Here is a 21,172-nt window from a genome sequence, read left to right on the forward strand (position 1 = left end):
ATACCATAAAGAATGTCAACCAAAACTACTTGGCTGTCAGAAGCAGATTATGAATTGCACCCCCTTTACCTCTTGGAATCAAATCATAATGTTATCTTGGCACTTGACACATGCCATAAGAATAAATACAATTCACTACCAATTTAGCTCATTAAAATTGATATGATATCTCATAGTTCAATTGAGATACAGTAGTTGATAAAGTTCATTTTTTCAATATTTCAATATTCTATTTCTAGAATCATTGGCACTCCAGAGTTTGGTTAACAACTCTTGTCCCTCATTGTGAGTCATACAGTCTGTGGTTATATGACAGTCATTTAGCAGTGTTTTATGGACTATAATATCTCCTTCTGCATGTTGGCAAATAAAAGAGGCAGCTTCTATCTCCCTACCACACTATTTGCAGAGTAATTTTTTTTTAAATGAGAAAAAAATTCAAGTGCCAATTGCACTCAGATTTACTAATAGTCCAGTTTTTCCCCTAATTTCATTTAGCACCTTATTCCAGGAAATGTACAGTATATTAAGCCCTTTCCTTCTATGGTTAAACCTGGTTGACAATAAGAACTCTACTATGGCACTAATGGTGAAACCAATGCATTTAATCTGTGTCAATTGAAGGACGAGCCAACTACAGGAATGGATCCCAAGGCCCGCCGCTTCCTTTGGAACTGTGCCTTGAGCATCATCAAAGAAGGAAGGTCCGTGGTCCTTACATCGCATAGGTAAGTGATAACGGCGTACAAAAACTGTTTTGCATGATTTTCAACTTAGAGCCCATTTACGCTCCCTTCAATTGTGACATCTGTTAGAAACATAACAGAATGTTCCTGATGTAAATTTTGCCAGGAGGAAAATGCACAAAAGATGAATGGCACAACAGATCCATCTACCCGAGTAAACATAAAAAAAAAGTAGGGCAGAATAGGCTAATAATCTTTTCTTCTTTTACATATGACCACTTAGTAATAAAGCAGAAGATGCACTTTCTGAATTTTTATTTTATTTTAGGTAGCGTGGCTTTCTTAGACCAGCAGAAGGCAGTATATCCACCTCCACAGCTATCTCTTTCTTATGGCCCTTGTTACTACATACACAGTATGCTTCTTATGGATCTAAGCTTTTGTGTGTGTGTGTGTGTGTGTGACCAAGGAAAGCACTTGGGGGGGGGAAAGGGAAGGTTTTTCTCCATGAAAAAGCTTGGATCCTTATGCTATAGGTCCCTGCTAGAATAGCTAACAGTGGGAAAGGGCTGATTCTCTCACTTACAAGAAGATATTTTAATATCTTAAAGGTAAAGGTTCCCCTTCCACATTTTGGAATCCTACAAATCCTACATTTGGGGAATTAAAACATACGTGATTTCCAAAAATTACTAAATATGTATGATTGTTAAAGGGGAAATAATCAGCATGAAGACAGTAAAAAGTAATTCCAAAGTTTATAAATAGATTGATATAATTAGGAATTGCGTACAACGGGAGAGTATTTTAAACAATGTTGTTTAATAACTTTTACTGATTTTTCTCCTTTTTCATTGTTACTTTTTCTGTTTTCTGTTTTGTTTTCCTTTACCTTTATGTGATTATAGCATCTATGTTTGGAACAATGACAAACAAGAGCAATTTTGTATACATTTCTAGTTATTTTTCAAGATGACATAATGAACTTAGTTTTTATTAATGAATGATTGAAATAATGAATTTTAAATTCTGATAATTCTAAACTATTTCCCCTTTTTACTTGTTATCTACAGTGTCTCTTTACATTTCTTTTTCCTTTTATGTAATTATTTATTCTTTTCCTTTAATTGTTATAATAAATACATCCTTTAAAAAAAAACGCTGAATATTTATAATGTATAATGAATGTTTATAATGAATCTGGTTTTCTTCCCCAAATAGCATGGAAGAATGTGAGGCCCTCTGCACTCGAATGGCAATCATGGTGAATGGACGGTTCAGGTGCCTTGGCAGTGTCCAACACTTGAAGAACAGGTAAAACTGCTTAGTCCCTCCTGTTTTTATGCAAATATATGCATTTCGGTTTTGAAAGATGGATAGCGCATGGTAAGGTTTTTATAATGACTTCAACAATAACAACAACAAAAACACCACCTTTGCATGAAGTCCCAAAAGTGCTTTTTCAGGAGGCAACTGGACTTTCTTGGGGTTTTTTTTGAAGATGTTTCCCTTCTCATCCAAGAAGCTTCTTCAGCTCTGACAGGATAGTGGGGAATGGAAGGATTTATATTCCTTGCAGACAGCTGGACATTTGCATCCTTTTAGAGGGTCGTTGAAAGGATGCAAATGACCAGCTGTCTTCAAGGAATATAAATCCTTCCATGCCCCACTATCCTGTCAGAGCTGAAGAAGCTTCTTGGATGAGAAGCAAAACATCTTCAAAGAAAAAACAAGAAAGTCCTGAAAAAAGCACCTTTGGGACAACCATGACTTGGATGACTGAGAATCTCTATAGACTTTCTGAATGAAGTCAGCATTAGATTTATTTCATAGGATTTGGAAGGACCGTGATTATCTAGTCTTCTGCAATATGCAGAAAAAAACACACAGTTAAAACATTTATGAGTAGGGTTATCCAGACTCTTCTTAAAAGCCTGAAATGGCTTTTTAAAAACCTTCAGATATGTCCTTAAGATAGACTGCAGATAGACTGTTCTGTTTATGTACATACATATCTTATGAGCAGAAATTTTTCCTTATTCCCTTCCTTATTTAAGCAAAATTTAGGCAGCTGCAATTTATACCCATTACTTTTTATCTTAGGTCCCGTAGTCAGAGAAAATAATTCTTTTCAGGCAACTGCCCAGTTTTCCAATTCGCTAATTTATTGGTTGAATTTACTCACATTTACACTTAAGGAAGACAATGTGAAAAAAGGGCAAGTTTAATATTACATTTTACCTATCTTCCTGGTAATATAAGGGAATTGAAAGGATGTCAGAAAGTTAAGAAACATTATCCACTATTCCATCATTTAACTTCCATTGAAGAAGAATACTTAAGATTATAATATCTAAGCACATGCCTAATAAATCTAATCAGGTGTTAGCTGATCATATACAGATACTTGCATTGCTGTCCTTTTTGTTTATTAATGCGTTAACTATAAAATAAATAACAACTCGTTCCTGGCATAGAATTCCCTGTAAGGACGTAAAGTAGGACATAAAGACTTGTAAGCTTAATGTTTTCTGGATCATTCATAAATCAGTGAAAATGAAATAAGCTTATTCTGAAAATTTATTTCAAAATCACAGATACATCATTTTCTTGTGCTGTCCAAATAAAGGCACACCAGGACCTTGTTGTTTACATTGCTTTTCCTTTTTATGTTTAGTTGTAAGTTGCGTGGACACTTTGGCATTCATGCCAAAAATAATTAATGAATACTTGAAAGTACATGAAGCTGTAATCATATATATTAGATCCTCATCAAAGAAAAATGGTTGTCCAAATTTGATTTATCATGGATCAATGAGCATGTTGAGGCTTTTCTCATTAATCTCCAGGACTATGATTATGTGCACTTTTGAAATCAATGGTGGGTTTTTCCACGATCATAAATGACCTGTGAGAAAGCCAGAAGACATTACAGCTATGATGTCCTTTTCTAAACTTAGGATAACCATGCTGAGTGTCCCTGCTTTCCTTATGTTTTAGGTTTGGAGATGGCTACACAATAATTGTACGAATAGCAGGGGCGAACCCCGACCTAACCCCTGTTGAGAACTTCTTCAAGCTCGCTTTTCCAGGAAGCATGCTGAAGGAGAAGCATCGCAACATGCTGCAATATCAGCTCCCATCCTCCCCATCATCCCTGGCTAGGATATTTAGCATCCTCTCCCAGAACAAAAAGCGATTCCACATAGAAGACTACTCCGTTTCCCAGACCACACTTGACCAAGTAAGTTGATAGCATGAAATTTGGGGAGGATGGGAAAAGAACAAGTCTTAAGATCTCGCTCCTCGATCGTCATCCTGAGCTGTAGTTTATTCTCTTTCACACTTCAGTTACTACCCTGTTTCCCTGAAAATAAGACATCCCCTGAAAATAAGCCCAATCGGGCTTTAGAGCACATGCGCTAAAATAAGCCTCTCCCCGAAAATAAGCCCTTCCCAAAAACATTTAAACGCAAAGCTGGAAATCAGGCAAGATGGCAAGAGGAGCCCCATCTTGCTCCATGCACCCCAAAATAATAAAACCTCCCCAAAAATAAGGCCAAGCCTTATTTTATTTCGGGGTTAAAAAAAATATAAGACAATATTATTTTGGGGGAAACACGGTACCTTGGTTCTTTCTCTGTTGGTTGATATTCATTCCCGTCACAATAGATGACAAAGAGGAATCAACATCTCCCTGTGATGAGCTCATTATTGATGCCCACTTTTGTGTTCTCTCAGGTATTTGTAAACTTCGCCAAGGACCAAAGTGATGATGACCACACAAAAGACTTGTCGTTGCACAAAAACCAGACTGTGGTAGATGTAGCTGTTTTGACTTCCTTTTTGCAAGATGAGAAGGTGAAGGAAAGCTGCGTATGAATAACCTTTCTCAGAAGGACGCAATAGTCGCACTGAGCAGAAGCAGAAGGGGAAAACGTTCATCCTTTCTGTACTATGGATGGGATCTTCCCAAGTGGAAACAGATCGAGGCCGAGGAAGTGGAGATGGAAATTATAAATGGAACGTTCTACTGGTAATCATTCAATGCAATGCAATTCAATGCAAACAAAACAATATTCCATTACAGAGGCAGGGCCTCTGGGAGATGTTGCCTTGTTGTACTGTTCTCTAGTGAAAGACTTGAACTTAGCTATTCTTACATTATAATTCTGTGAAACTCTAATATGGTGCCACTTGCTGCTACATTGTCTTCTGCCATACTCCCAGTTGTTTCTACTTAGTATGTTTTGTGTTAAGAATTACGTTAACAACAGTTCAGAGATTTGTGGCCAGTGATTTATTTATTCACCATGCTAAGTTGGCACAACCCCTCCGCACAGGGAAAGGAACTGCTTGGGCACTACATCATTGCTGGCAATGAATGCATCAACAGAACCAGTGGCCAGCAGTCACACCCAGTGCGATATTGTGGCCTTATTTAAGTATTAGCTATTGGCCTGGTTGACCCATACATGTTCGAGGGGACACGTATGAGAACCATTAGGGGTCTTAGTAGTGGGCCATGAAGCACACCGTCAAAATAGGCTACTTTGAATTCAATGTTTCTTAATGGCTTGTAGGAGAATCAACGATTAACAATCAAAGCATCTGAGGTAATTTCTGTCCTAATAGTATGGTGACCAATTGCTTGTTTTTCCCCTCTTTGCTTTTGTTGTGGAACTGTTGCTGTTTTTAAGTTTCTTTACTTAAGCTTGATTGTTGATATGTCTATTTCCTTATAAAAGTACTATCTGTAGTAGAGACTCAGCAGTCTCTGAAGAACTCTCTATTATCACCCATACTAGGGTATCTGTTTTCCTGCCTACCACAAAATATCTAAATGCATATAGCATTATTTCCATCAATGTTGAAAATCTTCAGTTATATCATCACATCTGTCCTGGTTTTCATATAATTTTAAATCATACAATGGGGCTCTCCTACTTTGCGTAGCAGAGATGATGTTTCAGGGTTGTGGTTGGAGAAAGCCGTCCAGAAAAAAAAAAGCTAGGGTCTTGAAGACTTGAGTTTCCATAGTCTTTCTATTTCTCTTACTCTATGGCTTTTATGTGGCACATACACTGATCTCCTACTCCAGATAGGGATTGAAGGTAGGCATTAAAAGTTGGATATGTGGATGACAAGCAACTAATATATATATATATATATTTTAAAAAATATGGTCCATTTTTCAGCAACTGTTTATTTGGAAATTTATATGGAAGCTTTTTTTTTCCAGTCCCCCCAGATAGTATCTTTAAATAAAAAGCTAGGAGAAGCAAAATGGCTACAAACATCTTTTTTTAATACTGGATAACAAACCAATACTTGTGCTCATCACGGCTGGCATATACTAATATTTCAGACATGTCCCAAGCCAGGTAAAATTCTGAAATGATTAGTTGCACTAAGTCCTTTTGAAGTCTGCAGGACATCAATCTGAATCCTGTGCACTCTTTTTTGCACCCAACTTTCAATGACCTGCAATTTAGTTTCTCTCTTTTTTTCTCTCTCTGTCTCTCTCCATATAAGTAGCTATTTTTTCTACAAATATAAATGCTCTATTTTAGTATAATTTTAAAACACATTTGCAAATTTAACACAATTCAAACAGAGGTAAACATTAACTGTACAATCCCTTGACACAACGGCAACTCAAAATAACTGGCTTAGAGTTAAATGACGGCTGTGTAAATTTGCAATGTAAGGCTGAAATCCTATGCAGGGTGACCTGGCAGTTAGCTCTACTGATCACAATGGGACTTCAGTACAGGAATAATTGCATATTCCCGTTGCTTTCAGTGGAGAGCATTGAAATCCTTACTGATCTGTTTCATTAGAAATAATGATTTCTAGAAGTGCTTCTTGCTAAGAATGGAGATGCAGGATAGGTTTGTTTTACCACAAAATACTAGTAAATCACTGCATACAAATTTTCCTTTGTATCAGATGTTAGCCAAAATTATCCTAATTTAGGAGTGTCAAATTCAGTTTCATTGAGGGCTGCATCAGGGTTGTGTTTGACCATGGGGGGGCTGGGTGGGTGTGGGTGGAGTAGGCATGGCCAGCTCGACGTCCTGCAGCCCACATGTGGCCCTCCTGGGCTCCATTTTTGGTTGCGACTGCCTCCTGCAGCCCTCTGCCAGTGAAAATGGAGCCTGGCGCCAGATCTAAGCACCCTGCAGGCCGGATCCAGCCCACGGGCCTTGAGTTGACACCCCTGTCCTAACTGCTCTCTGTAGTATGATATAAAACTACTGGTCAAGGAACTGAGCAAGAATATTTACTTCATGTTATGTGATTAAAATTGCTGTTATCCTTCTGCAGTATTTGTGATACTGTAAAGATAGTTTCATATGAATATATTTCTTACAGAAGTTAATATGTATAGTAAGTCCCTATTACTGAGCTTTTCCTCCCAGTTCTGTTCCAATCCCCTCCCTTCTCTAATATGATTGGTCCTTCATTCCAAGCACTTTATGCTGGCTGTAATGGGATCTATTTTTGCACTGGAATATCTTATAAACTTTGCAAAACAATAGTTTCACATATACGCAAAAACAATCTTTTAAGTTAAAAATCTTTCAATGGACATTTTCATGGAAAAACAAATATATATTTGTATTGCTAATAACTATTTGTGAAATATTAATAGGCATCTGTTAATTGCCTTGTATCAAGTAAAGAATAAAAGTGTTGCTGGTCTACAAATCATTAAGCGTTTGTGAGATTTATGTTAACGTCAAAATTGTAAGTAGGAAATGGTATGGTTCTCTATTTCTCAATAACAAAGTATTGTAGATGTATAGTAGCTGGCTAATGCAGAATTAGAAAATGCAGTGTATGTTTTATTAAAAAATGAAGCCCACTGATTAACCGAATTTCAACTTAAGAACAAAGATATTCATGAAGAAGCAATTACATTTTAACCTGAAGAGATCTGTATAATACTAAATGAAAAATTTTCTGAGTATGGTTCAGATTATTGGTTTTACAGCTAGTCCTGGATTTAGGACTGTAACTGAGCTCAAAAATTATTGTTGTTAAGTTGTGGTGGCTATGAGGCTCGGTTGTGGTATGTCAATTTTAGGGCATAAATTAACTCTTCATCTGGTGATGCTCCATCTCATAACTGTGGGAAATTGTTCTTTTATCTTCAACAGCTGGGATCAAAGAGGGTTCTGGTGACCACCAAAATATGACACTGATGCCACGTGGGACATAAATAGTTGGTTCTGATCTCTTTGCTAAAGTCCAAAAATTCTATGGGATTGTAGAGGCACTGTGTAGTCCAGATGTTATAATTCATTCATTTGGCCCCTGCTGCTTTTCTCTTCCCTCCCTTCCACATTTTTTTATTCATGGCTTCTTGGAGGTCTCCCCACTTTCCTTTGGCAAAACGATTCCTTGTTTAATAGCATCAAGTATTTTCTTTGTGTCTAGTTGGCTGGTTGTTTTCCATCTGAGTTTCTTGGAATATATCTCTGCCATCCTTGCCCTTTCAGTTCAGGAAACCTGAGTTTTGTTAACCATAGACTTCCTCTTACATAGTCATAACAAAGGAAGGCACTATGTAATGAATTCCAGTTTCAATACTGAAAGATGAAAGAAGCAATATCTTTTAAATACGGTAAATTGTTTCAATCCTGTAACATCTAAAATAAATACCTGCGTGCAGTAAAGCATGACACTCAATAGGACATTAATTTTTCCCTCTGATGGCCTAGTTTAGTGTGGGAAAGAATTTAGTTAAAATAAGGTAAAGGTAAAGGTTCCCTTCACAGATATGTGCTAGTTGTTCTCGGCTCTAGGGGGCGGTGCTCATCTCCGTTTCAAAGCCGAAGAGCCAGCACTATCCCAAGACGTCTCTGTGGTCATGTGGCCGGCATGACTAAATGCCAAAGGTGCACGGAACGCTGTTCCCTTCCCACCAAAGGTGGTCCCTATTTTTCTACTTGCATTTTTTACGTGCTTTCGAACTGCTAGGTCGGCAGAAGCTGGGACAAGTAACGGGAGCTCACCCCCTTACACGGCACAAGGGATTCGAACCGCTGAGCTGCCGACCTTTCGATCGACAAGCTCCGCTTCTTAGCCACTGAGCCATTGCGTACCTTAGTTAAAATACGCATGCCAATAAAGCAAAGTAACATTGTGTACATATACACTCAGAGCCAGGAACACCCTGCAAAGCAAGCCTTCCCCTCCCCCCAAAGATAAACCCTTGTCTGCTTTAATGCTTTGAACAGCCCCAATGAGTGGATTTTTGTGTGGTATAAAAGTGGATTTACTATCCTGGGTGCTATGCGCTGTGCTGGAAAAAGAATTCTTCTTTATGTTTGTCACACTTGTGTAGGATGTGCCTGTTTTTCCACTGTCCACACCTTGATCTCCCAGCAAAGCAGTGGTGGGATTCAGCCGGTTCTATCCGGATCATGCGAACCAGTAGCAGCTACTGTGGGAGGCTCCGCCCACCCCCCCGGACATAATGCATGACAACAGAGGTGGCAAGTGCGTGCTCACATTTGTGAACCGGTAGGGAAGGTAAATAAATAAATCCCATCTCTGCAGCAAAGTTATCAATGCATGATGCAACAAGGGTTTTGCTTACCAGCTGGCTTATCATACAGCCTGTCCCTAATTAGGGTTGAAAGAGCGTGACTGGCCAAGGCCATCCAGCTGGCTTCTGTGCCTTAAGGGAAAACTAGATCCTGGATCTTGTTAACCCTACATCACACTAGTTCTCTGGGCTGTGGTAGAAGGAAATGAATCCTACTAGAAAAAGCATTTGATTCCACACCAACTAACTTGAAAAAAGTTAACCACCTAGATTTTCATTTTAAGAACACTTTAATACGGGTGTCATGCATAAAATTGGAACAACTGTTATTTAAAATAGAAACACAAAATATATATATTTCAAAAAGCCATTTTATTGTTTCAATATGTCAACAATTACATTTCAGGCACTGCAATTCGAATGATTGCTTCAAAAATGTGTATGCTACATAATATGCCACTGCGAGTGACTCTCTCAGAATAAATCAGTTTATTCCATTTCTGCATTTGAACATGCCAGAGCTAGCTCTGAATACATGGAAAAATTTACTTGAAAAGTGTTTTAAATTTACTTCAATTTTTCCATGATTGAAAGGGAAAGAATATCTAGTAGGGACCTGAAACTGACATACATATTATTTATAGCAAAAAAAAAAAGGAAGAAAGAAAGAAAAAGGAATGAAAGAAAAGATCGTGTTCATGTTTACTGAACACTTTTCATTCAACTAAAGTTCCACTGCAAAGGCATTTTTGGTCCAGTTCTAGTACAGTGTCAAGTAAACAAACATAAATGATAAAATTCAGACCATGTTAGCTAGAATTGCAGGCAAATATATGTTACCTTAGAGTAATGCAGCATTTGATTTAGGAGAAGCAAAATGTACATTAAAAAACTTGACAATAATACTTTGGAGCAGTGAAGGCCATTTAGAAAAGATCCTTCACGATATGTACAGTAGTTCAGAAAAATTAACAAAAAAATATGCTTTTCTTAAATCACTCTGCACTGTATTTTTGCCTTTTACAGACTTATTTTCACAGGTTTATAATTATACAAGGAAGGAGAATTTATGGAAGTTCGTTTTCATGACATAATTCAGTGAATTGTTATTTCACTGGGCGGAGATTAAATTTCCCATTTCCAGCAAGGGAAATAGGTATATGATTGCTACCAAAAGAGAGATTAGATTTTTATCATATTTTAGAAACGGAAAAATATAGCTGGACTATTAAAACCCCGAGATGCCCTTATCAGTGCAATGAAAAATAATTTTTGTCCCATTAAGCACTATATTTATTTTAACGGCGAAAACACTGTAGGAAGCAGGAGGCTGTTCTGCTGGGATTCCAGGAATTGAACGCTTTCTCGAACTAAAAGTAAATCACACAGGCAATTAAAAGGTTAATAGTGGTAAATATATTTTTTTCAAAGAAAGAATCCCAAAGGGAAAAGGAAAAAAGGAGAAATCTTTCACTTACCAGCTGCTACTAATCGAGGATCCTCATGGGCATAATGTCTTCCAGCTGCCCGACTATCTGGACTCTCATTCCACCAAAGCACGTGAACTATAAAGACAGAAAACTGCAACTCAATAACAGTGTGAATTAAATAGGCGATGTGTTTATTAAAATAGGTTTTGATGAATAATCTTTATTCGGAAAGCCATGCCTACCCCTTGTTATGGATAATACTCACTGATATTGTATATCAAAGAAATCCTTTCAATTCACACACACTACTGATAGTCACGGCAAACACATGACTATAAGCATAGGATACTGGTATATGCAATAGCATTAATTATTATGGTTCTCAGGTATCCAATAATGAAATTACTGAAGGGATTAAACTGTTAATTGAATTAAATATTAATGAAGTTAAATTATTAATTACATCAAATACTTAAATAATTGAATAGATTAAATTATTAAAGGTAACCAAATGTTTAAAGCATAATTATTAGTTATGGCGATAAACCAATGAACAGAGTCAACTTATTCTTATTAAATAAGAGAACCTGCATCTTCTGTCTTCATTCCTAACCATTTTATCAGTCAGTGCTCAAATTCTAAGAATGGACTAAAACAGAATTTCTCTTAAGAGGCAAAGAAACTGATTATTCTATGAAAGAGTAAAAAACACTAGCCTGATTTCGGCACCATCACCAATTTTTCGTCGCATGACTGTTGCGATTAGCAATGGAGTTGCCAGTCCCAATTGTGGTCAGTAACCAGGGCTATCTGTAGAATATTTCCCTTACAGGTAAACTTTTCCTCTGAGCCAAGTCTGATTCCAGGCAGCTTTCTGAACATATCCATCCAGACATTTTTGCAACACTATGCCTAGTTTTAAGGCAGGGGTGTCAAACTCAAAGCTCGAGGGCCAGATCTTCTGGCCCACGGAGTGCTTAGATCTGGCCCGTGGGGGCTGCCCTGGAAACAGAGAAGGATGGGCCTGTGGTGGTTCTGCAAGTGAAAATGGAGCTGGGGAGGGCCGCATGCTCCATTTTCCCTGGCAAAGGGTTGCCAGAGGCCATCGCAGCTGAAAACATACTCAGGAGCCCGTTTTCTCTGGCAGAGCGCTCAGGCCACCACAGGTGCCCCTGACACAATGTCAAGCTGGCCACGCCCACTCCGCCTCCCCAAGGTCAAACACAACCCTGATGTGGCTCTCAATGAAATCGAGTTTGACACCCGTTTTAAAGTATCTTTCAATTTTCCAAACTAACCTCCAGTCCTGAGATTCTCTGGCAAGTCTCCGATCCAAGTATGAATCGGATCAAATTTTGCTTAGCTTCAAGCCCAGATGAAATCTGCCATGTGCTACCCTGAACCGAAGGCTGTGTTTCCTTATTTCTTGCCTAAAAGATAGCAATCCTATGTTATACTGAAATCTGATAAGCAACCATACCTCGGTTGAGTAGTCCATATTCCGTATGGAAGACTCCAATCAACTTAGTATATCCACTGTTTATGTGGGCTTTAATTGCAGCTTTAAAGGACTGTCCCCACATTGCTGGTCCACCAGGTTTCATCTGGAAGGTGACCAACTCACAGACTCCTGGGAGCAGCAGCACCGGAAGAAAAAGATTCAGAATTTGTAATGCCCTCTCAATATATTATGCATATATTTTGGAAATGAATACAGATTTTGTACAAAAATGGAATTCAGTACTGAGAATATTTGAAGTTTTCATTTTTTTAAAATGTCTAGTCCTTGCTAAAACGGGGCAGTTGAAAAATTATGAAAACATCAAATATATTTAAACAACAAAATAATATTGTTGGCAGAAATACATGGAAATCTTAAGTGCTATTATTACTTTTCAATTGAAATGCTAGTTTTTCCAGCTCAGCTTCCTATTTGCCCACTTAGGAATTCTAACATGCCTGTCAGAGGATCTCTATAGGCTGCTCAACAACTTTTAAGCTGTGTGGACTTCAGCCCCCAGAATTCCCCACAGACTAGAGTTGCTGAGATTTCTGAGTTGCTGCTCTAAAGTGTGATTATGTATTGTATACATCGTACTTGCGCAAATACATATTTTTCCTTCATGAACTGAAATTATATTTTAAGCTGCACAATAATTAACAGTGATGGTAGTGAGCACACACCTTCAGTAGCTGGGCTTCTAAAGATTTCAAAAGGAACCACAAACAATTACTATAATTAAATAGCCATGGGGTGATTGACTTTAAGCACAAAGTTTACTCACTACGTGACAGAACTGCACTCGAAAAAACCAGTCAGTCTACAGATTTAAAAATGCCAAAATACCCCGTGTCTCAATTACATCAACATTCAATGTACCATCTTTTTCAGAGCTGCCAAGTTCACACCAGGGGACCAGGTAAGTAATCTCATTCTCTTGTTTGTCCAACAAGGGCAGCATGTGTGAGATGTATTTTTCTTGCCATTCTTGATCTTTGGTTAATGCTGTACGGACAGCAGCCCTTTGCGCAAAGCTCTCTATAAGCAAGGAAAGATATAGTAAAGTTAGATATCCGCACTTAGCCATCTAATTTGTTATTTGTGTTTTTCAGAACACCAAACCTATTGCTCTTTCATAGTCATTACTTCTTGTTCATCTCAAATCAGCCATTTTTTTGTTTTCAGATTTTATTAAAGCCATTTTTTGTTATATTCCCATGACAGATTTATTCTGGTTTTTTTACATTCTTTCTTGCTTAGAACCTAACATTGTTTTTTAACTTTTTAAAGGAACATAATATATTCAGTTATTTACAACTAACTAATAATATATTAGTATACGATGTCTTTGGCATGTTAACAACCTTTGTTTAGTCATATGTATTTTATTTTTATTTTTTTTCCTGTTCTTCTTGCCTCTCTTTTGTGGTTCTCTATATACTTTCCTTAAAATCTAATAAAAATATGTCAAACAGGAAAACAAAATGTACCTGTGATAAATTCTTGTGTTTCTGATTAAACTGTAAAAAAATATTCTCAATCAATCTCACCAGTTTGATTGTGACTATTAAAATGCTGGGGTATTTGACACTGGGAGATCTACTGTGGCTATGCATCTTCTTTAAGGCAAGCTTGACTTCCAGTGTTCCTATAAAACCCTCCTGTTGTTGTTGCTGTTGAGTTTGTTGTTGTTTTGCAGAAGAATCAAAATATTGGCCATTGACTTCTTCTATGTTTTTTAACTTCCAAAGTCTAGGTTACCACTGCCCTGGAATTCTCTAGTGGTTTCCTTTGCTTAGCCTCTCAGACCAGGCAAGGCCTAGATGGGCACTGTGATCTGCTGAATCAATCAAGCATTCTAAGAACTGAATAAAAGACTAATTAATAAAGGTCCTAAGATACCACTCAACTTTCCTATCCACACAAAGTCTTGATTTCAAATACTACTTAGAATATTACAGACCAGGGGTGTCAAACTGGCGGCCTGCGGGCTGGATCTGTCACGTGCAGACCACGCCCACTCCAGCTCCGCGAAGGGGAAAAATGTCGCAAAACGTCACTTGACAGCAACGTGACGCAGCAAATTTGACATCCTTGTTATAGGCAGTGTCCTTTACTTCATATTTACAACCAGGGAGCCATTCAGATTCTAACCAGCTGGATATTCCTACCTTATCATTTAAGACAACAGCTCCTTCACCAATTCACCTGGGAATCATGAATAAGAAATGGAGAAAGTCTTCATCTTAAAATCTGAGAAAAATATTTAATTCAGTGCAGTTGCTGAAATCTCTGTAACCTTATCTTATCTTAAACATGTGTTTCTCAACCTTGGCAAGTTTAAGCTGTGTGGACTTCAACTCCCAGAATTTCCTAGTCAGCTGGCTGGCTGGGGAATTCTGGGAGTTGAAGTCCACACAGCTTAAATTTGCCAAGGTTGAGAAACACTGTCCTAGACTATGTCAATAAATTTTGCTAAAGAAAATCTGGAAGATACCTGCTTTCTGCAAAGGTGGAACAGTCAAGAACCTGACATTAATCTGAGCATTGGGATTATTTTCCCTCTTTAGAATTATGTGTACCCCCAGATTCCGCACCCTTAATCAAAATGTAACTCCTTAGTTAATAAATTAGATTCACAATCTTAATGAATGTATAATCTTTCACTCTTATTTTCAGACTACAACCAATACCATTTCCTAGACTAAAAAATAGAATACAGGAGACATGTTCTTTTTTTTGGGAGTTTACTATTTTGGGTTGTAAGAGAGCAGTCTGTGCCGCCCACAGAATCAGAGAATACCAAAGTTCCAACAAGGAAGGGGCTGATGGAACTTGAAGGCAAAATCAAATGAGCCTTATAGCATTCCCCATAATTTTGAAGCCATATTGATTCCAAATTTAGAATGCGCGCTCTGACAGAAAAGCATTTTGTCAACTTTTAAGCAACTAAATTGTGAGTAACAGCTTCCTTTTGGATTACACTAAACAAGTCATGAACTGGTGGTTGTTAAGTGAGATTTTGGTTCTTGAGGGATGATGTTTGGTTCCTTACCAGTTTCTATGGCTTCTTATTTAAACTGCACTGGCGGTACAGGAGTTTCTGCAGTGAATCTTTTCATACTGGTTGAATAATCTGAAGACATCCCAGGGGAACCCAGAATAACAATATTACTTAATCCATTAGATAATAAGTACTATAATACACCTATGGAAACATCTTAAATGAGGTGAGGCAAATCATTCTCTTAGCCTTTCAAAAGAGCTTCCACATCTGACTCTGCTAACTGGCACGGGAGTCTAAGATGTCATGCAACCCCGGGGGCGGTTGGTAGGTTGAAGGCCTTTTAACTTTGCAATTGTTCGTTTTAACTCTGTAATTCTGTTTTCTAACTTTGTTTTTAACTATGACTTTTAATACGATTTTAGCGTTTTATTTATAAACCACTCAGAGGGATAGAAATATGACGAGCAGTACAGAAATTTGACATGTATGTAATATAAAACTATGCATACAGTACCATATTTCCAAATGTGGAAAACTTTATTCAGTCCCCCAAATTCCAGAGTCCAGTATCCGATCATTGGGGAATGAAGTGTGCGAAGGTGAATGTTTTTAGTGGTGAGGTCCAGAAAATCTTTCATCTTGTTTGGCTTAATTGTGTAAGTACGAAACTCATAGAATGTGCCATCCGCCTGTCGTGGCCCTGTGGCAAACGATGAAGCCTGAAAATAAACAAAAGAAACATACATAAATGTTGATGGACAATAGTGATAAATTACTTATTTATTCAAATAAATACGAATGAATGCAAATAACCCATAATATCATTTTCTTTCACCTTTGCAATGTGATGCGAAAACGTAACAGAAGGACTATCACACTTCTCCAATCTGGTGCCACAAAATATAAAATCTGAAAATAAGCCCATTTTGAGGCAAAAGACTAGGGAAGACTAGGGAAAGCTGGATTACTATTATAGTAATAGTGGCCAGAATTCCCAACTGAAGATACATTTAGGTTTTTTTATACAAAAGAATCAGCTAAACCAGGGGTGTCAAACTCGATTTAATTGAGAGCCGCATCAGGGTTGTGTTTGACCTCATAGGGCCATGTTGGGCGTGGCCATCTCAGCATCACTTGTCTAGCGGGCACCTATGGTGGCCAACTGCTAAGGAAGGACTTCCCTGAGACCCTCCCTCACTCTCATTATAATCTCCTTCCTTCCTTCCTTCCTTCCTTCCTTCCTTCCTTCCTTCCTTCCTTCCCTTTCCTTCCTTCTCCTTTCTTCTTCATTCTTTCTTCTTCCTTTCTCCCGCTTTATTTTTCCTTCCTTGTTCTCTTCCCATCTTTCCTTCTTTTTCTTTGTCTTTCTTCTCCCTTTTTCCTTTCCTGTCCCTTCTTGCATCCTCAAATGCAAAGGGGGAAACATATTATTTTGCTGGCAGAGAGCTGCAGGATTCTGTCGCGGCCAGAAACGGGGTGCAGTGGGGCCACGGGTGACCCCTTTGCACTCCATTTTTGCTAGCAGAGGCACCGTAGGCCGGTTCTTTGCTGTTTCCAGACTGGCCCTATGGGCCAGATCTAAGCATCCCATGGGCCGGATTGAATTTTACACCCGTGAGCTAAACTATGAAAATCACATTCATCAGATGTGGCAATAATCACCAATGAATGGTTGAAAATGGTTTAAAAGGAAACCAACATTCACAGACTTTAGTATCATCAATGGACAGTAGTATTAATGGTTATATGCTGAATACAAGTAGGATACTGAGTAACAGAAGATGAGGAAGAGACTCTTGTGCATTTATACATTCTTGTAACAACCTGAATGGCTGTTGGGTAGCACAAACTGCTGTATTAGACAAGTTTATGGTGTTTTTTATTAATAGGTTCTTAGACAATGTTATTCCCTGGTTACCAATGTCAGCCTTGATTTTTGACACCTCAATAAAAAGCTAAATTTATTAACTTCGGTTTTTGTACAAATGTGCTCTGTTCTTATACATCTCACTGGATTCAAACACTGCACTGGGTCAAAATTTAATATGTTCCATTTTTGTTGCTGCAATGAGTGAAAAAATGCCACTGTCGTTGATCAACCATGGCTTCACACCATTACAAACCCTGCCAATGATTTCAGCAAACCGTGGTTCTACAGGACTTTGTACAAGCCTGTAATTTTAGAGCTGAACTTTGGCCCCTTCTAATCTTAAAGGCATCATTGCTATACAAACTCCAGAGAGGCCACCGCACTGATATTACTAAACTGGATTTATTTTGCAATTAAATAAAATCTATGGGGCAATAAGGTCATCTTTACTCTCTAAACATTTATCTTGTCTCTGTTCAAGCTGGTAGTATTGCACTAACAATCACTCAATGCAAAGCACTGATTGCTCTACCTGATCTAACTAAAGATAGGGAAAAAACTAAAACAAAAAATGAGAATGATATAATATTAATTTCAGCAAGTTACTAGATAAAATAAAAATGTATACAAAAGTGGAACCTAGATTGTTCACTAATTACTTTTGAGTTTCAAGTATGTAAACAGTGTTCTTTAACAAACGAAAACATTTTAATCAAATTATTTCCCTTTAGCTTTATTGTTGTAATTTGCCTTCTTAAAAGTTGCTGGCAACTGAATATTACAGGAGATATATAGAGCCTTCTGAGCAAAAGGAGAAATAGATGGGATACTGAATTTGGACTGCAACATTTGAAATGATCACTAGATGGCAGAAAAGAGATAAACTTGTATCTTGTATTTATCTCTTGCTGCCATCTAGTGGTTATCTTGATTTATACTTGATTGATACTTGAGGGCCACAGATTGAGTGGCCCTCCTGTTAGAACCAGAAAGTCTGCTTTAGGCATGAAAGCTGGCTGGCTGACTCCCTGTCACTCCAATCCACCTCACAGGGTTGTTGTGGTGGTAAAAATAAGAGAAGGAAGGAGTATGTTATATGTTTGCTGCCTTGAATTACTTATAAAGCAATAGGTAGATTTAAAAAATCAAATAAATATCAAGAGTCTTGGTAGTACAGGGGTTTAAGGCACCCTGTTATTAAGCTTATTAAGACCAGCTGCCTGCAATTTCTGCTGGTTCGAATCTCTCCAAGGCTCAAGGTTGACTCAGCCTTCCATCCTTTCTAAGGTAGGTGAAATGAGGACCCAGTTGTGGGGGCAATAAGCTGACTTTGTATAAATATACAAAAGGATGAAGGCTATTGCTGAGCACATTGTAAACCGCCCTGAGTCTTCGGAGAAGGGCGGCATATAAATCAAAATTTTAAAAAAAAATGTAGTGTGCATTGATATTAATTACTTCACAAATAAGGATTCTTTGGACACCAACACAGAAAATGTTAAAGAATATTTAAGGCTCCATATTTAATAGTTTTAAAGAAGAGTGGATTTAGCAAGTGTAGCTGCTGTCTTGCGTAAGTAGAGGATTCCCATCCTCTGATCTGCATCTGGCCTATTCTAAACACATGGAAGGAGTTTCTATAGTTTCCCCATCACTTTTGTTAGTTTAAAAGTGATCTCCTAATCATCAACCCAAACCTGTATTTCTGAGTACATGGCAGATGAAGGCTTAGAATGGATACAGGTAGTCCTCGACTTACAACAGTTCGTTTAGTGACCGTTCAAAGATAGAATGGGACTGAAAGTGATTTATTCACTTTCATTTTTCATACTTTACAACTGTTGCATCATCCTCAGTCACATAATCAAAATTCGGATGCTTGGCAATTAATTCGTATTTATGACAGTTGCAGTGTCCCAAGATCATGTGATCACCTTCTGTGACCTTTTGAGAAGCAAATTCAGTGGGGAAGCCAGATTCACTTTACAACCATGTTACTAACTTGTGATAGCAATAGCACTTAAGACTTATATATGCTTCTTCACAGTGTTTACAGCCCTCTCTAAGCGGTTTTACAGAGTCAGCCTATTGCCCCCAACAATCTGGGTCCTCATTTTACCCACCTCGGAAGAATGGGAGGCCAAGTCAACCTTGAGCCAGTGAGGATTGAACTGCCGAACCACATGATTCACTTAGCAACTGTGCCAAGAAAGGTTGTAAAATGGGGCAAAGCTCACTTAACAAATGTCTCACTTAGCAACATAAATTCTGGCCTCAGTTGTGAGTGGTAAGTTTCAAGGACTATCTGTAAAGAGGAAAATGGTAGAATGGACGACAACCACATCTGTGGACAGGCAACTAATGAGAATAGGAAGGGATGCATGTCTTGCTTCTAATTTGAGAGTTTGTGGGAAAATACTCTTTTCTCCCGTTTTGTTTTGCTCCCTTAACTGCTAGCACTTTGTTTCAAACACTAGAAAAGCCAAGTCAAGACAGAGAGGCTTTGATCCTCTTTCTTTCTTCAAAACCTTTTTTCCAACCCAAACCCACACTCAAATCCAAATCTGACTCGGGGATCAAGTCCTTTTTGCATCCAATAGAAATTTCCTTCCAGCGGTCTTGTTTCCTCCTTCTGCACACCCACTAGTTTTTCTTTTTCTTTCGTTTTCTTTTTCCCCTGTCATTACTTGCATAGGGATTAGTCTTTATACTATTTATGTTGTTTGTATTTTTTGTCATGGATTGCACCAGTGACACCTAAAACCAATTTCGTTGTATACGTGATGTACAATGACAATAAAGGCTATACTATGCTACTATACTGATACTATATAGCTTCCTCGGCTCCTTTGTCCTCTCCTCGCCGCTCCTTTTCTCTGCCGTGCGGGCAAAGATTAAACAGCAGCAACAGCTGCAGCCATGCCGAGAGCATCTCTTGCAGGGCCGGCCCCACCTGTTGGACGTCTGCCTGCCCCCACTAGTTCTGCGCGGCAGACGGGAACTCTGTCCTCCACGCCAAGCGTCTCCCTTCCTTCCTTCCCTCCTTTTACCTGGGCACCGACCGCTCGCGCCGCTGCCGCGACTCCTCTGAGGAGAGCCCGGGGCCCCTGCATGGTCTGATCGGCCGGAGCCCGCCAAGGTAGCAGCGGTGCAACATCAACAGCCAAGGCACGTAGCCCAGCTAAGGGCGGGGAACGGCCACTTCCTACTGCGATCTGGCCCGCCCGCCGCCGCTGCATCGAGGCGAAGCATTGGCCGAGGGGAACGTCGTGGCCGCCTCCTCACCAAGCGCAGTGAAACCGCTCTGCCTCTTCCCAGCCCTTTACCACTACGATACGTGAGGGATGAGTGGAAGCTACTATCTCCCCCGGCTGGAAGCGGAAGTCCTACTTCTGGATCCGAGATGTGGGTTAAATTACAACTCTGGGCATCCTTGATCCTTGGCCGGGATTGCTGGAGCCGATAGATTGCAAATCCAGCCGCTCTTGGGAGTTTCTTGAATTTAATACTAGTCCAAACGTTTTCCCGCGAAACTCCAGGGGACACGCTTGAGCGAAGGATTGTTTTGCGAAGTGATAGAAATATTACACGTGGGGGAAGTGGGAGTTCTCAGTGGGATTTCTGGCTTCTCAGTTCCAGAATTATTTCAGGAACTGAGCTTTATTTATTCATTATTCTGTATAGATCCTCAATTAAAATTTCTCCCCTGGAGCTTCTGGGAGAGCTATCACACAGAGTGGTAGAAATGTCTGTTTTGTGAATACCGTACTGTAGTGTGTGTTCTCTGATACTGAACTAAAAACTGAGATTTTACGATTGCGTGGGGGGAGGGGAGGAGACGAGGTTTTTTTTTAGAATAGGATAGAATAGAATTTTTTATTGGCCAAGTGTGATTGGACACACAAGGAATTTGTCTTGGTGCATACGCTCTCGGAATACATAAAAGATACGTTCATCAAGAATCATAACATACCACACTTAATGATAGTCATAGGATACAAATAAGCAATCAGGAAAGAATATCAGTATAAATTGTAAAGATACCAGCAACAAAGTTACAGTCATACAGTCATAAGTGGAAGGAGATGGGTGATGGGAACGATGAGAAGATTAATAGT

General features: G+C 38.8%; 2 protein-coding genes across 3 annotated transcripts in view; one reads left to right on the forward strand and one right to left on the reverse strand.

Annotated features, from left to right (window-relative positions):
* Positions 1–7,403, forward strand: part of ABCA1 (ATP binding cassette subfamily A member 1) — a 119,172-nt gene extending 111,769 nt beyond the window's left edge. For both annotated transcript variants that reach the window (XM_034410665.3, XM_034410667.3), the window contains exons 47-50: positions 625–728; positions 1,908–2,000; positions 3,687–3,930; positions 4,428–7,403. In XM_034410665.3, the coding sequence (XP_034266556.2) occupies positions 625–728; positions 1,908–2,000; positions 3,687–3,930; positions 4,428–4,568 (582 nt within the window). In that variant the 3' untranslated portion in view covers positions 4,569–7,403. The remainder of the gene's footprint in view (positions 1–624; positions 729–1,907; positions 2,001–3,686; positions 3,931–4,427) is intronic.
* Positions 7,404–9,599: 2,196 nt separating this feature from the next.
* Positions 9,600–20,558, reverse strand: LOC117661628 (protein NipSnap homolog 3A-like). Its single transcript, XM_034410669.3, has 6 exons — positions 20,105–20,558; positions 15,699–15,903; positions 13,057–13,215; positions 12,157–12,306; positions 10,725–10,811; positions 9,600–10,616 (listed from the first exon to the last, which is right to left on the reverse strand). The coding sequence occupies exons 1-6, from the start codon at positions 20,291–20,293 to the stop codon at positions 10,540–10,542; spliced, it is 867 nt and encodes a 288-aa protein (XP_034266560.2). The 5' UTR covers positions 20,294–20,558; the 3' UTR covers positions 9,600–10,539.
* Between the last annotated feature and the right edge of the window lie 614 nt (positions 20,559–21,172).

Source organism: Pantherophis guttatus, chromosome 2, assembly GCF_059756535.1.
Source record: "Pantherophis guttatus breed Tessera chromosome 2, ASM5975653v1, whole genome shotgun sequence".
In the NCBI taxonomy this organism is placed as follows: domain Eukaryota; kingdom Metazoa; phylum Chordata; class Lepidosauria; order Squamata; family Colubridae; genus Pantherophis; species Pantherophis guttatus.